This window comes from Capricornis sumatraensis, chromosome 1 (assembly GCF_032405125.1).
Source record: "Capricornis sumatraensis isolate serow.1 chromosome 1, serow.2, whole genome shotgun sequence".
Classification (NCBI taxonomy): domain Eukaryota; kingdom Metazoa; phylum Chordata; class Mammalia; order Artiodactyla; family Bovidae; genus Capricornis; species Capricornis sumatraensis.
In genome coordinates this window covers 2,778,833-2,798,377 of record NC_091069.1, presented here as the reverse complement: position 1 = coordinate 2,798,377, position 19,545 = coordinate 2,778,833, and the positions used below count along the sequence as shown (strand labels likewise).

Below are 19,545 nucleotides of genomic sequence, written 5' to 3'. Positions count from 1 at the left end.
GGCACAGTGGCTGGTACTGGAAATGGTGAAGTGAGCTGCCCGTCTCTAAAAGGTGGACAGTAACCTCTGGGGTGATGCCTCTCAGCTGTGGGACTGCTATTTTGAGCAGGGGTTCCCAGATGACGCTAGTGGTAAAGAACCTGCCTGCCGATGCAGGAGAAATAAGGGACAGGGGCTTGATCCGTGGGTCAGGAAGATCCCCTGGAGGAGGAAATGGCAACCCACTCCAGTGTCCTTGCCTGGAGAATCCCATGGACAGAGCAGCCTGGGGGGCTACCGTCCAGAGGGTCAGGAACAGCTGGACGCCACTGAAGTGAGGTAGCTCACACGCACGCATGTCGCTGCGTGCTATCACGGCGCACACACACACATATACACATATATATGACTGCCCAGTGGCCCCTGCACAACCCAGCCCACGCTCACCTACACCCAAAGTCACTGCTGCCTCTGCACGCTCACCCACCCTGTGAGCTGAGCACCCTGTCCCGGAAAACAGAGCGGAGTGCTGCCCAGCAGCTCAGGCCGGCTCCCTGGCTCACCCTGGGTGAGCTTCCGTCACTTACTTTTTGATGGCGAACACGGTCAGCCCAATGGCGGTGTCTCTGAATTGCGCATCCAAGATGGCAGAGTTGAAGGTCCCGTCCCAGATGATGGGAGCAAACCAGGGGGTCATGACCAGCACGTCGACTCTCCTGGGGAGAAGACTCACAGCACGTGAGAGCAGGTCACAGGGGTGTGGGCCAGAGAGAAGGATTTGTCCAAAGCTGCAGAGGTAGGAGCAGACAGGACTCCGGACTCCCAACCCAGTGCTTTTGGCAGCATAAGCTCAGCACTGAGGACCCAACATTCCCATCCCTTCACTGCCCTAACTCAGCACACCTCCTGAGCACCAGCCATGCGCTAGGCCCCGAGACATCCTTTTGTGAGGCCCCGTTTCCAGGAGGAGCACAGTCTCAAGGGAGGGCAAGCACTAAGCCCTCTCTCAGCACATGGGAACTTTGCCATAACAAGAAATAGACATTTGGTCTCTGCCACAGCCCTCCCTTTACCTGGCACTAGGCTTCTAGGACCCTTGGGAGGTCCTGGATTGTAGGAGCATCTTTTGTTCTGATGAGACGACTCCTGGTGGGCTTTGGGGTAGTTCAGGATAGGGGCTGGTCACCAGAAAGACCAAGCCAGGATTATAAGCTTGGAACTTAGAACCTTGTGCCTCACATCCCTTCCTAAGCTAAACATTCAGAAAACAAAGATCACGGCATCTGGTCCCATCACTTCACAGCAAATAGATGGAGAAACAGTGGAAACAGTGACAGACTTTATTTTGGGGGGGCTCCAAAATCACTGCAGATGGTGACTGCAGCCATGAAATTAAAAGATGCTTACTCCTTGGAAGGAAAGTTATGACCGACCCAGACAGCATATTCAAAAGCAGGGACATTACTTTGCCAACAGAGGTCCATCTAGTCAAGGCTCTGGTTCTTCCTGTGGTCATGCATGGATGTGAGAGTTGGACTATAAAGAAAGCTGAGCACTAAAGAAATGATGCCTTTGAACTGTGGTGTTGGAGAAGACTCTTGAGAGTCCCTTGGACTGCAAGGAGATCCAACTAGTCCATCCTAAAGGAAATCAGTTCTGAATATTCATTGGAAGGACTGATGTTGAAGCTGAAACTCCAATACTTTGGCCACCTGATGCAAAGAACTGACTCACTGGAAAAGACTCTGAGGCTGAGAAAGAGTGAAGGCGGAAGGCGAAGGAGATGACAGAGGATGAGATGGTTGGATGGCATCACCAACTCGATGGACGTGAGTTTGAGTAAACTCCGGGAGTTAGCGGTGGACAGGAAGGCCTGGCATGCTGCAGTCCATGGGGTCGCAAAGAGCTGGACACGACTGAGCGACCGCACTGCACTGAACTGATAATCCCTTCCTCCTGGGAAGAGAGAGGGACTGGAGGTCAAGTTAACAATCAATCACGCCAGTGAGATGAAGCCTCCATAAATAGCCCTTAACTGTGGAGTTCAGAGTGCTTCCAGGTTGGTGGATGCAGGAAGGGGCTGGGGGAGGGGTGCTCCGGGGAGGGCTTGGGCGCCCGTCCCTCCCCCATTCGGCCTTATTTACCTCTTCATCCGACTGTCTCTGGGCTGCATGCTTTATGACAAGGCAAGAATCTAGTAAGTAAAGTCTCCTTGAGTTCTGGGAGCATCCCAGCAAACCATCCAACCCAAGGAGCGGGTGGTGAGAAATGATTTATAGCCCGTCGGTCAAAAGCTCAGCTGACAATCTGGAACATGCGACAAGGGTCTGAGTGGGGGCAGGCTGCGAGGCTGACCGTCCGTCCACCTGCGGCGTCTGTGCAGACTGCAGGGAGCGTCAGAATCACCTGGGTGGGTAACCCCCACGCTTGCTGTGAGTAGACAGAACAAGGTTTTCTTTCAGAGACAGAGCTGAGTTTCAAGCCCCCTCCCCTCGCAGGGGCTCTTCGTGTCCTGTGGTCTCTGCCCCTTCTCCGTTCTCCAGCCGGCAAGGACCCCTTTCACCTTCCCCTGACTCTTATTTCACGAGTGTTCTCTCGTTCATCACCCTGCCAGGATCCACAAAAAAAGCTCATGCCAACCTGCCCCTCCAGATGTGTGCTGACCCCCGGAAATGTATGCCACTAAAAACTGTCTGGGAGTCACAGAAAAGTAAAAGGAACCAGGCAAAATGACTGTTCATATGATAGACTTTGTGCAACCCAACATATCCAGAATAGTATCATTTCAGTACGTAATTGATGTATTGATTGAAGTATAGTTAATTGACGATGCTGCGTTAGTTTCAAGTGTACAGCAAAGTGGTGCAGGTATACCTCCATGCCTGTATATTCTTTTCCATGTTCTTTTCCCATATAGGACATGACAAGATATTGAGTAGAGCCCCTGGGCTCTTCAGTGGGTCCTGCTGTTCACCTGCTTTATATACAGTGGTGTGCCTAGGTTAATCCCCACTCCTAGCACACTTTCCATGGACTGAGTGTTTGGAGCCCACTGGGCACCTCACGCTGACAGCCCAGCTCATCCTGGAGCAGTCCTGTCTCAAGCATTCAAGGCCACACGTGGCTGGCGGCTCTGGAAGTTCAAGGAGGTGTGTATGTGGGTTTCAGAAATGACAGTGAGCGCCTCCAGGTCCCCTGGCAGGGACGTGGCAGGATGTGACAGAGGCCACTCAGCTTGCATCCTGACCTGTCCCTCTCCAGCCGAGGGGTGTCGGGAGCCGCGTTAGGCATTACTGACAAAATGGAGGCACGGCCCTAAACCCCCTCCCTTTGTTCCATAGGCACAGACCTGGAATGAAGGAGTTAGGCTTTGTGATTCTGACTTGTTTTTTCCTTTCTTCGGCTGAGTTGACTGAAGAGAATATTAAGGTGCTTATTGTTTTTGAGAGGAGCATGAGAAGGCATAAAGCCTTCTGCAGCTGTGCTCAAAGAATAATTCATAAAGTTAATCACTGACATTTGTTCAAGGACTTTTACAAAAGATTGTTCCAGGGTGAGCACGCAGGCCGCAGCTTGAGGCTATGGGAGGGATTGCTATCTGAAGTCCATTTGTGAGAAAAGTGTTTATGGCACAGGAGTTTGTTGAATTTAGGGCTTAGGAATAATTAAAATAGTTAGAAGCTAAAGATTTAAGGATTGCTATAATGTTAGCATATTCTACTATAGCTTATAGAAATTAGGGACTTTAGAGATATTATTAGCTAGAAGCCCTTTCTAAGAAATAGTGAGCTTAGGATACTAGTGGCAAACAGGACTTAGAAAGATAAGAACTAAACTGAGGAATGTGGTGTGCAGCCCAGACATTAGCATGAGTTACAGCGTATTCACAAGGACACGTGAGAAGAAGTAGATAAGAGAATCGCTGAGGAAGGAACTCCTTTTGAGGGGCAACAATGATTTTTTGAGAAAAATAAATCTGGGTCAATGGGAACTAAAAATATCAAATCTCTGACCTAATGCTTTTGTAAAAGTATAAAAGAAAATCATAAGCTTGAAATAAACAGGCAGTCCAAGAAAAATGAGAGGCTGCCTCAGTTTCTCGCCAAAACCGCTCACCCCTTCAGGTTGAATGCCTGGCTGCTGGAGCTGGACTCCGGCAGAGGGGCCTCAAGCAACCTCCTTCACTTCTCTGAGCCTCAGTTTCCTTGCCCATAAAACAGGGCTGATGAAAGCGGGTCTCTGGGCAACTTCCTATCCCAAAGCTCGGGGATCTAGTGCCTCGGTGACAGGCTGCTGGCACTCTCTTGGGCAGTGGAAGCAGGATGTGTGGGCACAGGCAAGGAGGCCCGGATTAGGAGACAGACACTTGTATGTGAAGGCAAGCTGGAACTATCAGCCCTCAGACACTGATGCTCATGGAAAGGCCTCAGGGATAACCCAACCCAGACCCCAACTTCCTTCCCCAAGAAGAAACAAGAGAAGATTCCATGCCTGGTGTGGACCTCTGCACAGCTCCTGGTGACCACAAATTAGAGGCACCTTCCATCGGTCCTTCAATGTGTACCAAACCCACTGAAAATTAGCCCAGCCTCCCATAGCACAGACAGAAAGGAAAGGAAAAGGGCAAAGGAAAGACTGGAACCAGGGAGTGAAGTGAGAGAAAGGCAACCATAAGGTAGGCGGTGGCAGGGAACCCACCGGTCGCAGTCACGGCAGAAACTCTGTCTACTTACGAGGGCTTGAGCAGCTGAGCCTTGGGGTAAAGCAACCTGCGGACAAGACGTGCGTGTGAGCAGACACTCACATCACCAACGCCAGAGCTGCCAGGGGCCTTTTCCTGGTTCAGTGGGCAGCTCTGCCAGGAGGCGGCACTCAGCCACAGGGGCTTCCTTCCTTCCATCCTCCCATCTTCCTTCATCCAGCCACCTCCCACCCCTCCCCCAGCCAAGGGGTGTCAGGGGCATCCCTAGGGATAAACAGGCAGATAAACTGATGGGGTGGAAATGTGAGAATGGGCTAGGAGGCTCTTCCCCGTCTAATGCTCAGCTGAGGTTAGAGACTCTCCTGCGGTCTAACTCGTTATGAGGAAGGTCTTGGTGTCCTGCTTTATTCAGGAGTGGGAAGCACAGGGGAGGCCTCTCCCACCCGTCCACCGGCTGCATCCCGTCTGGAGCCACCTCACCGCCCCCCTCCGCTCTCCTGCTGGCTCCTTCACCCTCCATACCCTCCCTGGCAACCCTGTCAGTTTTCAACAGAGCTGAGGGCTTAGAAGCTACAGCTAGTCTACCCTGGGTAAGACCGCTGAGCTGGGACAGCCAGGAGGCCGAGGTCACGGGGGGCTCATCTGTGACCCCACCATCTGACGCCCGCTCCCCGCTCCCATTCTCTTCTGCCCCTCGTTAGCCTCCTCCCAGCTTCCCTTGCTCCTTCCCTCCTGATAAATCTCACAATTAGACTCAAAGGGGATGTGAGGGGGACAGTGGAGCGGGGAGACAGCAAGTTGACTTGCCCAGACACCGCCCAAAGACGTGGTCTACAGTACCTGGGTACCTCGGGTATCCTGCAGGTGTCCAGGTGGCCGTCACCTTCACTGAGGGAGGAAAACAGAGCGCTCAGAGCTGACGGCGCTGGGAGAAGCACTGCTGTGCAGCCCGGCCAGGCTTCTGAGGGCCATCACGTCGCAGCCCCTACTGAGGAGGGCCCCGCATGGCTGCGGAGCTCGGCCGTGTGGGCAGGTGAGGGGACCGGGGGCGGGGAGCAGAGCGAAGACACCTTGGACACGATGGCGGTGTCTGGGTGCCTGAGTCTGCCCGAAGCGATGCCACGCCAGATGGTGACAAACCAGCCTGGGGAGAGCCCCGCTCCGGGGGGGGTGGGGAGCCACGGGCCCCCAGGTCGGCCCTGCGATCCGAAGGGAAGCTCTGGCGACGGCCCCGTCAGCCCTGGGAGCCCCGCTGCCGCCCTACCTGGACTCCTTCTTCTCCAGCAGCAACCGCTGCAGAACCACGCCATTTTCACCCTGGCTGCAGAGGGAACAGGCTCCCAGTCACTTCCGGAAAAAGGACTGCCTTGATAACTAAGCGCCCCTTCAAGAGGGGAGGGCGCTAACCAGGCAAAGGCTAGGCTTCCATCCCCTTCCCACAGCCCGGCCCTCCCTGCCAGCCCCGCCCCTTTCCACCAGCTCCGCCCCTCTCTACCGGCCCCGCCCTCTTCACCAGCCCCGCCCTCTCCACCGGCCCAGTCCCTCTCCAGCAACCCCGGCCCTTACCACCAGCCCCACCCTCCCCAACCCGCCCCTCTCCGCCAGCCCCGCCCCTCCCCACCAACCCAGTCCCTCTCCAGCAACCCCGACCCTTTCCATCAGCCCCGCCCCTCACACCAGTCCCTCCTCACCAGCTCTGCCCCTCCTCACCAGCCCCGCCCTCCCCATCAGCCCCGTCCCTTCCCACCAGTCCTGCCCCTCCCTGCCAGCCCCGCCCTCCCCACAAACCCCGCCCCTCTCCGTCTGCCTATCCCCTCACCAGCCCCGCCCTCTCCATCAGCCCCGTCCCTTCCCACCAGTCCTGCCCCTCCCTGCCAGCCCCGCCCTCCCCACAAACCCCGCCCCTCTCCGTCTGCCTATCCCCTCACCAGCCCCGCCCTCTCCATCAGCCCCGTCCCTTCCCACCAGTCCTGCCCCTCCTTGCCAGCCCCGCCCTCCCCACAAACCCCGCCCCTCTCCGTCTGCCTATCCCCTCATCAGCCCCGCCCCTTCTTACCAGCCCTGCCCTCCTCACCAGCCCCGCCCCTCACCAGCCCCGCCCCTTCCCCCCGGCCTGTCCCCTCCCCACCGATGAAACTTGGAGGGGAGGGGCCCGGCTGTTCCAGTCCCGAAGACCAAGCAAAGTCTCTCCAGCTGCTGCCAAGGCTCGGGAATGCCAACTTTTGTGGATAAAAAGGAAGAGGTGAAAGTCATTACCTCAAAGGCAGGCTCTCCCGTTGGCCCTGCAGGTGGTGGGCCTCAAGGCTGCTGAGACAGAAAAGCCCGGTCAGCTCAACCCATTCATCCACCCTTCTACCCAGCAAGGATTTGCTGGGCCCTAAGGCCTGAACAGAGGAGGGAGCTGGGCTGGACTTGACTTGGAGGTCCTGCCTTGCGGGCTATTGCAGGAGGCTGGTCAGGAGTGCTCAGCTTATCTGTTGTCGGTCAGCCAGAGACTGACGATCGCGGAAGAATTAGCTCTGGGAGGGAAAATGAGCCTTTTCCCATCTGGGTGCTAATGGGGTCAGAGGGCGCCCTGTCACGGACTGGCTACTGGGGATGGCCTTACATGGAATCAACACTGATCACTGGACTATAAAGAAAGCTGAGCGCTGAAGAATTGATGCTTTTGAACTGTGGTGTTGGAGAAGACTCTTGAGAGTCCCTCAGACTGCAAGGAGATCCAACCAGTCCATTCTAAAGGAGATCAGTCCTGGGTGTTCATTGGAAGGACTGATGCTGAAGCTGGAGCTCCAATACTTTGGCCAGCTGATGTGAAAAGACCCTGATGCTGGGAGGGATTGGGGGCAGGCGGACAAGGGGATGACAGAGGATGAGATGGTTGGATGGCATTACCCACTCAATGGACATGGGTTTGGGTAGATTCCGGCAGTTGGTGATGGACAGGGAGGCCTGGCATGCTGCGGTTCATGGGGTTGCAAAGCGTTGGACACGACTGAGCGACTGAACTGAACACTGGTCACTGCTCGTCCCCAAACCTGGGCCTGGAGCTGCTGCCAGCCATGAAGGGGTTCTCTCCACCAGAAAACAGGATTATGTCTTTGTAGTGTTTTAGGTTTGCGAAAACATGGTAGGGAGAGGAACTCGGAATCAGCCGGGAACTGAGTGCCTCTTTCATTATAAGGACCTCCAATTCACTGCACATTCTATTTTTATTTCTGTTATAGATCTTTCTAGAAGGAACCACCTTGACTCCAAAGACCCATCCATTACCTTTGAGACTCTTCTGTCTGTCTTCTGGGGATCAGGTTGAACACGTTGCTGGGGGGACAAAAGAGTGTAGAGTTGAGTCATCACCAGACAGAGGAGAGCGGACAGGCTGTGGTTGTGAGGCTGACACTTCAACACAGCATTCTGACCATTTGGTCTCTGGCTCCTGAGAAAATAGGTGTGAGGCCCGAGTGGAGCCAGTGGGACATCTCACGTGGGTGGAAGGAGAGAATGGCGTGCACAGGCAGATCCCCCAGGCGGTGCCCTAATCCCCCCTTCCCCCATTCCACCCTACTTTAACCCCATGTCATCACCCCAACTAATAACTTGAGAAATATCAACAACCTCAGATATGCAGATGACACCACCCTTATGGCAGAAAGAGAAGAACTAGAGAGCCTCTTGATGAAAGAGGAGAATGAAAAAGCTGGCTTAAAACTCAACATTCATAAAACGAAGATCATAGCATCCGGCCCCATCGCTTCATGGCAAGTTGATGGGGGAAACAATGGAAATAGTGAGAGATTTTATTTTCTTAGGCTCCAAAATCACTGCAGTTGGTGACTGCAGCCATGAAATTAAAAGACCCTTGCTCCCTGGAAGAAAAGCTATGACAAACCTAGACACCATATTCAAAAGCAGAGACAGTACTTTGCCAACAAAGGTCCGTCCAGTCAAAGCTATGGTTTTTTCAAGTAGTCGTGTATGGATTTGAGAGTTGGACCGTAAAGAAAGCCAAGTGCTGAAGAATGGATGCTTTTTAACTGTGGTAATGGAGAAGAATTCTGAGAGTCCCTTGGACTGGAAGGAGACCAAACCAGTCCATCCGAAGGAAATCAGTCCTGAATATTCTTAGGAAGGAATGATGCTGAAGCTGAAGCTCCAATACTTTGGCCACCTGATGCAAAGAACTGACTCACTGGAAAAGACCCTGATGCTGGAAAAGATTGAAGGCGGGAGGAGAAGGGGATGACAGGATGAGATGGTTGGTGTTGGGACCTGACCTGAGCCATGGCAGGCTCGACAGGCCACACTAGGCCTAAGCCTCAGGTTCTTGTAAGCATGAGTCATAATTCTGGGAAGCCCCACCAAGGTCCCCCCAATGATGCCAAGGTCCCCAATAACACCAAGGTCCCCGATGACACCAAGGTCCCCCCTGATGATGCCAAGGTTAGGTCAATCACCACGATGACCCAAGGTTGAGTCAATCACCACACACCAACTACACTATTGCTGAAACAAAAGACTGCCTGTATATAAGCAGCTGTGATTCAGAGCTCAGGGCTCTCGTCAAGATTCCACTGTGCTGGATGAGACCTGAGCCCTAGCTCGAGCTAGCAATAAACCCCTTTATGCTTTTGCATTGCTGTGGACTTCTTATTCTCTCAGTTTTGGGGACTCAGACACTGGGCATAACAGTTGGATGACATCACTGACTCGACAGACTTAAGTTTGAGCAAGCTCCAGGAGTTGGTGATGGACAGGGAAGCCTGGAGTGCTGCAGTCCATGGGGTCGCAAAGAGTTGGATGCGACTGAGTGACTGAACTGAACTGAATAGCTTGTAAGTATTAGCTTGTAATAGCTTGCTCATGGCCTTGCTCTCTGTGGCTAGGGGATCCCAGCATCAGAATCATCTGGGGAATTGTTTTCAGAGGCAAATCCAGACTTCCTGAATCCAGACCTGAGCAAGTTAGGAGGGGTGTGTGTGTGCGGAGGGGATGTGTATGTGTGGCAATCTCCATTTTTAACAGGTTCCCTAAGTGGTCTGTGTACACTCTAAAGTTGAGAGCCAGCCTCTTCTCTGTTTTACAGCAACCCTGCCACATAGAGCGCCACACAGCATGTGGGGATCTTAGTTCCGTAACCAGGGCTTGAACCTGCGCCCCTTGTACTGGAAGTATGGAGTCTTAAGCACTGGAGTGCCAGGGACGTCCCTGGGAGCTTTTGAAGCTTGCTGGAAAGTGTTCATATTCAAACCAGGATGGAATTTTAAGTTATATGCAAGCAAAAAATGTAAAAATTCTACGGCCATAAAAAATTATGAAAGGAATCTCTGAGGCAAAGTCCAGTCTTTTAAAAACTTTGCTCTAGAAGAAAACGTATTTCAGAAGCCGGACGGCTCTTCAGTCAGGCAGCATCAGTGCAGGCGCTCAGCTGTGTCCGACCCTTTGTGACCCCATGGACTGCAGAACGCCAGGCCTCCCTGTCCATCACCAACTCCCGGAGTTTACTCAAACTCATGTCCATTGAGTCGGTGATGCCATCCAACCTTCTCATCCTCTGTCGGCCCCTTCTCCTCCTGCCTTCAATCTTTCCCAGCATCAGGGTCTTTTCTAGTGAGTTAGTTCTTCACATCAGGTGGCCAAAGTATTGGAGTTTCAGTTTCAGCATCAGTCCTTCCAATGAATATTCAGGACTGATTTCTTTTAGGATGGACTGGTTGGATCTCCTTGCAGTCCAAGGGACTCTCAGGAGTCTTCTCCACACCACAGTTCAAGATGACTCTTTTGGATGTCAATATTTATCAGGTTTGTTTTTTCTTTAAAAAAAAAAAAAGACAAGATAAAACCTGACAAAAATGAGGGTGTGGGGAGAAGATGAAATGAAATCTAAACACAAGATTAGCTTCTCCGATGACTCAGCATGAATTCACTTGCAATGCAGGAGGCCCAGCAGACTTGGGTGTGACCCCTCCCCTGGAGGAGGAAATGGCACCCTACTCCTGTACTCTTGCCTGGGAAATCCCATGGACAGAGGAGCCGGGCAGGCTACAGTCCATGGGGTCACCAAGAGTCAGACAGGACTGAACAGAAACAGGAATCATATAGAAGAGGAGGCTGCCAGAGGGAGAATCCAAAAAGGCTGCATTAGATAAAGAAGAGCACTCCAGCGGTTAGGACTCGGAGCTTCCGCTAAAGGGGCTTGAGCTCAATCCCTTGTTGGGGAAATAAGATCCTGTGTGCTGCGCAGTTTGGCCAAAAACAACAAAAGAGAAGAGAGGTCAGAACCCCAGACTCAACAGGCCGCCAGACCTGGGCACTGTTTGGAAATAGGGGGAGTCCAGAGGGGATGAGCAGTTTCAGAGCTGAGTCACAGCGGGAAGCTGCAAGACATGGCCACCGTGTCTCCAAACTCCTGAAGGCACGACCCAGAATGTGCCACACCCTCTCAGGGCTCCCTGGGGTCCTTGTGTTATCAGGAAGAATATCTTTATGCAATTCCAGCACGTGTTCTGGATGGGGAAACAGTGGAAACAGTGACTGGCTTTATTTTGGGGGGCTCCAAAATCACTGCAGATGGTGAGTGCAGCCATGAAATTAAAAGACACTTACTCCTTGGAAAAAGTTATGAGCAACCTAGACAGCATATTAAAAAACAGAGACATTACTTTGTTAACAAAGATCTGCCTAGTCAAAGCTATGATTTTTCCAGTAGTCATGTATGGATGTGAGAGCTGGACTATAAAGAAAGCTGAGCGCTGAAGAATTGATGCTTTTGAACTGTGGTGTTGGAGAAGCCTCTTGAGAGTCCCTTGGACTGTAAGGATCCAACCAGTCCCTCCTAAAGGAGATCAGTCCTGGGTGTTCCTTGGAAGGACTGATGTTGAAGCTGAAACTCCAATACTTTGGCCACCTGATGTGAAGAGCTGACTCAGGTGAAAAGACCCTGATGTTGGGAAATATTGAAGGCAGAAGGAGAAGGGGGCGACAGAGGATGAGATGGTTGAATGGCATCACCGACTCGAGGGACATGGGTTTGGGTGGACTCGGTAGTTGGTGATGGACAGGGACGCCTGGTGTGCTGTGGTTCATAAAGTCGCAGAGAGTCAGACACAACTGAGCCGCTGAACTGAGCACTTGTTCTAAGGATCAAATATGCGGACAGGCTGCTTGCAGAGAACTGAGCGCTCCTGCTGGGGAAGATCAGAGGAGGCTTGGTCACCTGCCAGTCACGCTGCGGGACCAGCGTGGCCCCAAGACCGACAGCATGGCAGAGGCGGCTCTGAGATGGAGATGGGTGCCCAGGGGAGTGGCACAGCAATTCAGGAGGGGCCCTGTGCCTGCCAACAGCCCCCACGCAAGGAAAGTCGCACACTTCCCGACCCTGCACCAGATGTGTATGTGATGAGCTCGGTTTGTTGTTCAGACAAGACTTGCTCCAGGTAGCCCCAGTAAGTCCAGTGCTGGCAGATCGAGGAGGGGTGGCATCCCTCCCAGGAGCGCCAGGACATTCTGTGCCCACTCCTGTGACAGCCGGTCGGCTGTAACTGTCTGGCACCTGTCTACTCCTAACAGACCTGACATCCTTCAGAACCGGGAGCCGTCCCATGGACAAGGGCATCCTGGTGCCCTCCAAACCACCAGGCTCAAAACAGGTGCTCAGGAAACACTCATGGAGGTGAACGTGCGGGCCTGTCCCACTGCACGCGCGCTCCACTTTCCAAAGCCTGCCATCCCTACGCCATCAGCCCTGAGACTCGATGCTCATCCCAGAGGACACCTTCCCTGAGGGACCTGGCAACCTGGGTTTGGAGTCTGGTGGACGGGCTGGAACCCTGGCCTCGCCACTTCCTACCTTATGACCTTGGTCTCATTCCTTAACCTCTGGAGCCTCCTCCTTGGGGTATAAAATGGGAATAGTAATGCCTGTCTTGGGCTTTCCTGGTGGCTCAGTGGTAAAGAATCCGCCTGCCAGGGCAGGAGACTCGGGTTCGATCCCTGGGTCAGGAAGATCCCCTGGAGAAGGGAATGGCAACCCACTCCAGTATTCTTGTGTGGGAAAGCCCATGGACTGGGGAGCCTTGTGGGCTACAGTCCACGGGGTCACAAAAGCAGTGGACACGACCGAGTAACTAAACAGCAGCAATCATGGTTATCTTACAGGCTGTGGAGAGTCCAGAACGCCCATCATGCATTCTCCTCAAGGCATCACACAGAATGAACACCCCATAAATGGAGGCTCTTTCTAACACATTTCTTTGCAAAAGTCATCAGTGACAAAGTGTATATAGCTCTAACAACTAACAACTAACACCTAAATACCTATGCAATCTGCAGTCTGAGATAGTAGATAAACATTTGGCACCTCCAAACGAGTCTGGGGGTAATTTCAGCCTCTTGTGGAGTAAGAACCAGAGTACGGAAAAAGTATTGCCCAGCTTCTTTGAAGGGAATACGGTTTTACAGCTGCCAGGTTTAAAACATAAAATAGCGTATTCCAATGCAGTGAAAAGCTGTCATCTAGTCTCCATAAATCTGTGTCAAGTGCGACGTGAGCCCCATGCGTGCCTGTGTGCTGAGTCACTTCAGTCGTGTCCGACTCTTTGTGAACATGTGGACGGTAGCCCGCCAGGCTCCTCTGTCCATGGCGATTCTCCAGGCAAGAACACTGGAGTGGGTGCCGTGTCCTCCTCCAGGGCATCCTCCTAACCCAGGGATCGAAACTGCGTCCCTTATGTCTCCTGCACTGGGAGGCAGGTTCTGTATCACGAGTGTCACCTGGGAAGCTCTGGGAGCCCCATATGTTGATGTAACTGGTGTTTCTAAAGAGCTACGAGCACTGCCTTCCGGAGCCCTCCCCACCCACAGTCACGTTTACACCCACCTCCCAGGTGAGCCCCTCGCCTGCAGTTACAGCAACGGCTGTCAACCGCCTGGGAGCAGAGCAAGGGGCTGGCGGGGCGCCGGCGTCTCAGCCTTGCCCCGACGAGATCGGCACGATGGGAATCACGACGCCCTTCACAGCTGCTCCGGTCGCTGAGGTCATGAGTCCCCACCTCCACAGGGCCCCGGGCTGTTCCCATCCTCCTTACCTGTAGAAGCCCAGAAGTACAGCAAAGAGCAGGATCAGACACAGCCAGGACTTGGTGCTCTTTCCCCAGAAATCTGTGAAGAGGAAGCCTGGGTCACCTGGTGCCTGTCACCCTGTCGAGGCCAAAACCAGGCACTGGCCAGGGACGGCCTCTCCCTCCTTTATGCTCACAGGGAAGGTGGGTTGTAACCTCTCCTGGAGCCATAATCCCACTGAGCCTCGCCCTGGGCGCCCCTGCTCATTGGCAGGCCCCTGGGGGCCAGGACCACTCGTACACTCTTGAGAAGCAGGTGCAATGGCCATGAGTGACCAGCAGGGGGGGGGAGCGACGAGACGCAGGACTGTGAGAGACTAAGGTCGCAAATCCAGCCTGCCAAGGGGATTCCCAGCCTCCTAAATACCGGGATCCCTATTGCTGCAGGAGCTCACACCAGGGTTACCTGCAACAGAAACAGGCAGGCCTGGGAGACCCTGCAGGGATGCCACACTCCAGGGAACGTGCGCGTTTGAAGGAAGTTGTGTCATATGTGCTGAGAAAATCTTGGCTGGAGGCTGTGGGTTTAGCAAGCCCCGGGCTGGCGTGCTGCACTCCACGGGGTTGTGAGGAGTTGGACACAACTGTGCAACTGAACAACAGCGTCCTGAGTAAGCCCCCACCCACAGCCACCACACCAGGTCTCAGAGCCCCAAGTCTCAAGTTGCAGCGTCCTGAGGGGCTCCCAAGCGTTGAACTAAGAAATCTATGTGCATTGAGTGCAGCCCAGAAGCACTGGCCAAAGAGCTGCATCTGGTCAAGGACAGACACCTCTGCTTCCCTCGGCTAGGCATGAAGACGCACATGCTGTTCAGGTGGGAATGCTGTTCGCACATACACAGCCAAGACACGGAAGCGACTAAATGACCGTCGACAGATGGATGGGAAAAGAAGATGTGGTGCGTACGTATGAGTATATACAGTGGAACGCCACTCAACCATAAGGAAGGAGCGAAATCACGCCACTTGCAGCAACGTGGACGGACTGGAGATTATCACGCTAAGTGAAGTGAGCCAGAGGGAAAAAGACACACATATGGCATCACTTTTAAAAGGTCCAAAAGAATAGAAATAGATCCGCAGACAGAAAACAAGCTGATGGTTATCAGAAGGTAAAAAGGGGGAGAGGGATAAATTAGGAGTTTGGGATTAACATATACACACGATCATGTATAAAATAGATAACCAGCAAGGACTGGTTGTATAGCACAGAGAGATTTACTCAATATTATATAATGACCTATAAGAAAAAGGAATTTGAAAAAGAATATATATATATATATATATATATATATATATATATATAATACCGAATCACTTTCCTGTACACCTGAAATGAGCACAATATTGTAAATCAACTATACTTCAATAAAAAAATAAAAATTAAAACAAAACAAAAACTTGAGCTTATACAAGTTTACAATGAATTTGGTAACTGTACTATATAATTTTGTATAAACTCTATGTGTCCCATATTTTAAATGTTTAAGGGAACTTGATATGCCCAATTTGGGCTTGATTTAATGGATGGACAAGATTTTCAAGTGGATAGGAAGATTTTGTTGTACTTGAGAGCCTTCTGTTCCATCTTCTGTGTCTGAGAGAATTAGATCAATTCAGCTTACAGTCATAGTTTAAAACAAATTATGCTGCGTGGTAAAATCCAGATAGAAACAAGTACTTCCTGGAAGATTCCATTCATATATGATTCTAGGAAATGCAGATTGGTCTGTAGTGCCAGAAAACGGAACAGTGGTTGCCTGGGGATGGTGGTGGGCAGAGCACGGCAGAGAGAACTGCAAATGAGCACAGGACTCTTTGGGGGTGAGAGTTATGTTAATTTTCGTAATTGCCATGATGGGTTCTGCAGGTGTACACATCAAAGTTATTAAATTCTATACTTCTAAATTAATGTGTGGCTTGTTGCATGCCTACTTTACCTCTATAAAGCTGCTTTTAAGAAAAGAAAAAGAAAAGAGATGCATCCAGATGGGAAAAAGCAGATGGGTCTGTATTCCCATACTACATGTCCATCTCTGTAGAAAATCCAATGGAATCTAGTTTTAAAAAGAACTATTAGAACTAACAAGTGAGCAGGTGAGTTTAGCAAACCGGCAGGATACAAGGTCAATATACAAAAATCAATTGTTATTATCAACAACCTCAGATATGTAGATGACACCCCTCTAACGGCAGAAAGCAAAGCGAAACTAAAGAGCCTCTTGAGGAGGCGGGTAGAGGAGAGGGGAAAGCTAGCTTGAAACCCAACATTCAGAAAACTGAAGTCTTGGCATCTGGTCCCACCGCCTCATGGCAAATAGGAGGGGAACAAGTGGAAGCAGCGACAGACTTCATTTTCTTGTGTACAGATTGGCAGTCTGCACACAGGAATAATGAACTTCGCTCCACGTACAAACATTAACTGCAATGCATCATAGACAAAGATATAAGAGCTGAAACCATAAAACATTTAGGAAAAAAATACAACTTTTATGGCCTTGGATTAGGTAAAGAGTTCTTAGATACAACACCAAAAGCCATATCCAGAAGAGAAATTCATAAATTGGATTTAATCAACATGAGTAACTTCTGCTCTGTCAACGACACAGTTAGGAGAATAGAAAAACAAATCAGCCAGGAAAAAATTATTTCCAAGTCACATATCTGATAAAGGAGCTGCATCTAAAACCCAATTGTATGAAAACACACACATATTATTTATATTGTTGTGATGGACCGGGAGGCCTGGCGTGCTGCAATTCATGGGGCCGCAAAGAGTCAGACACGACTGAGCGACTGAACTCATGTCCAGCTCTTTGTGACCCCATGGACGGAAGCATGCCAGGCCTCCCTGTCCCTCACCATCTCCCAGAGTTTGCCCAATTTCATGCCCTTTGCATCGGTGTTGCCATCCAGCCTTCTCATCCTCTGATGCCCTCTTCTTTCTGCCCCCAATCTTTCCCAGCATCGGGAACTTTTCCAATGAGTCAGCTTTTCACATCAGATGACCAAAATACTGGAGTTTCAACTTCAGCATCAGTCCTTCCAACTAGTATTCAGGGTTGATTTCCCTTAAGATTGACCGTTTTGATCTCCTTGCAGGCCAAGAGACTCTCAGGAGTCTTCTCCAGCACCACAGTTTGAAGGCATCAATTCTATGCATAGGGTTAGCCAAAAAGTTCATTCAGGTTTTGCAATAAAATCTTACAGAAAAACTTTTGGCCAACCCAATACATATATGTATGTTCTGAACCAACTTGGCTTCATTAAAGAAGATATAGAGATGGCAAAAAAAAGTTTATCAAAAATGTTCATCATTAGTCATTAGAGAAATGTACATTAAAATCTCAGTAAAACAAATTTCCTCATGGCCCAGTGGTTGGGACCCTGCACTTTTACTGGCAAGGGTGCTGGTTCAATCCCTAATCGGGGAACTAAGATCCCACCAACCATGTGGCGAGGCCAAAAAATAAATTAATTAAAATTAAAAAGAAATCATTTTCAAGTATAAAATAACACCACAGTAATATACTGTTATATATCTATTAGAATTTAAAAGGTCAGTAATACCAAATGATAGTGAGGATGTGAAGCCACCATCTCTGCGATAACCTAGACAGGTGGGAGATGGGAGAGAGACTCAAGCTGGAGGGGACAAGCGTATACCTATGGTTGACTCATGTTGATGTGTGCCAGAAACCAACACAATATTGTAAAGGAATTATCCTTCAATTAAAAATAAATTAATTAAAAAAATTTTTTAAAAGAAATTCTCATATGCTTGTGGCGGGGGTTGTAGTATCACACAACCACTCTGAAAAACAGTTTGGCATTTCCTGCCAGATGACCCAGCCTTTTCGGGAGAAATGAAAGCGTGTCTGCACAAAGACTGGTGCAGGAATGGTACAGCAGCTTTATTTGCCATAGCGAAGAATTCAAATATCCATCAACAGATGGAAGGATACGCAAATTGATGCGTGCCTGCACCGTGGCAGAAAGAACGAGTTGGATACACAGATTTGCATGGAGGATTTGCAGAATAATGAGAGGCCGGATGAGAAGGAGTCATTACGGAACAGCTGCCTGCATATGAAATTCTGGAAAATGCACAGTAGTCTATAGGGACAGAAAGGGGGTTCTGCCTTGTGTGGCAGGGGTGGGGAAGGTGGAACGGGTCACAGAAGAGCAAGAGGAAACTTTGATGGTGACAGGTTTGTTTGTTACCCCAACTGTGGCGATAGCTTCATGCAGGTTCACAAATGCTAACATTTCCCAACAGCACACTGTGAATACGTGAAGCTTGTTGTTGCTGGTTTTCAGTCGCTAAGTCATGTCCGACTCTTTGGGACCCCATGGACTGTAGCCTGCCAGGCTCTTCTGTCCGCAGAATTCTCCAGGCAAGAAAACTGGAGCGGGTTGCCATTTCCTTCTCCAGGGGATCTCCCCAACCCAGGGATCGAACCCTCAATTATATGTCAGTTATTCCTGAGGCTGTTTTAAAAATTAAAGCAATGAAGTCACAGCGAGATCCCGTTTCTCACCATCAGATGGTGAAAAGGCCAGCGATGTTTGGATGCTCTGCAGGAGGGACTGAGTGGACTGTGTGGCCCACACCTGCTCACGCCTTGGTGTGGCATGAAATCTCAAGGCAGGGTAGGAGCCGGGAGAAGGGCGAGTAGGCATATCACCTCCAAGAGGGTGAAAACTGACCCTTGGAGTGCAAAAAAACTTTGGACATCAATGATGTGCGGCCTTCCAAAGCTTAAGCTGACTCAGTAAGATCTTCTAAAATATCTCCCGTTACAGTGCCACCGCTGTGTGTGTGGAGGTGGAGGGTGGTCGAGAAACACCGCTGTAGAGGGTAGATGAGGGTAGAGCTCAAAACGCAGGAAGATCAGACAGTATCTACCCAGAGGCAGATGCAGCAAGTGACCCTGCAGATTCACTTCGGAGCAGCTACAGGGCAGAGGAAGCCACACACGGGTAGAGTGACTGGTAGGCTTTGTACGTGAGAGCAGAAGGCCGGTAGCGACCCAAGGGTTCCTCTGTGGCGGGGCTGGCGGGGGGCGTGCTGATTAAATTGGCTTTGGTGTGTCCAACAAAGCATACTATACAACCGTTAAAAAAAAAACAAAAACAAATGCTGTTGGAATTTATAAGTCATGCTTCAAGCAAAGTACAGAACAGTACAAGTAATATTCTACCCACTGTGCAAGAAAAGAGGGTGGAAAGAACATGTAATCATATTAACTTACATTTACACTTTAAAAACCTGAAAGGCAGCAGCAAGGAGGTCCAACCAGTCCACCCTAAAGGAGATCAGTCCTGGGTGTTCATTGGAAGGACTGATGTTGAAGCTGAAACTCCAGTACTCTGGCCACCTGATGGGAAGAGCTGACTCACTGGAAAAGACCCTGACGCTGGGAAAGATTGAGGGCAGGAGCAGAAGGGGATGACAGCGGCTGAGATGGCTAGATGGTATCACCGACTCAACGGACATGGGTTTGGATGAACTCTGGGAGTTGGTGATGGACAGGGAGGCCTGGTGTGCTGTAGTTCACGGGGTCGCAAAGAGTCGGACACGACTGAGCGACTGAACTGAACTGACTGAACTAAAAAGGCAGCCCAAGAAGTAAGTGAGAAAGTTGTGCACACAGAGCAGGGGAGCAATCCCGGAGGTGACCAGGTGGACGTGACATGCAGCTTATCTCCCGAAGAATCATTTTTATTTCTGAACCGGGTAATGTA

The 19,545-nt window shown here is 50.8% G+C and overlaps 1 protein-coding gene across 1 annotated transcript in view; it reads right to left on the bottom strand.

Annotated features, from left to right (window-relative positions):
* ABO (ABO, alpha 1-3-N-acetylgalactosaminyltransferase and alpha 1-3-galactosyltransferase) overlaps positions 1 to 19,545 on the bottom strand; it is a 55,070-nt gene that overhangs the window by 3,950 nt on the left and 31,575 nt on the right. Inside the window, exons 2-7 of the mRNA XM_068970686.1 lie at positions 13,765 to 13,837; positions 7,955 to 8,002; positions 6,938 to 6,988; positions 5,522 to 5,569; positions 4,713 to 4,748; positions 567 to 695 (exon numbers count right to left, since the gene is read on the bottom strand). Of these exons, the coding sequence (XP_068826787.1) occupies positions 567 to 695; positions 4,713 to 4,748; positions 5,522 to 5,569; positions 6,938 to 6,988; positions 7,955 to 8,002; positions 13,765 to 13,837 (385 nt within the window). The remainder of the gene's footprint in view (positions 1 to 566; positions 696 to 4,712; positions 4,749 to 5,521; positions 5,570 to 6,937; positions 6,989 to 7,954; positions 8,003 to 13,764; positions 13,838 to 19,545) is intronic.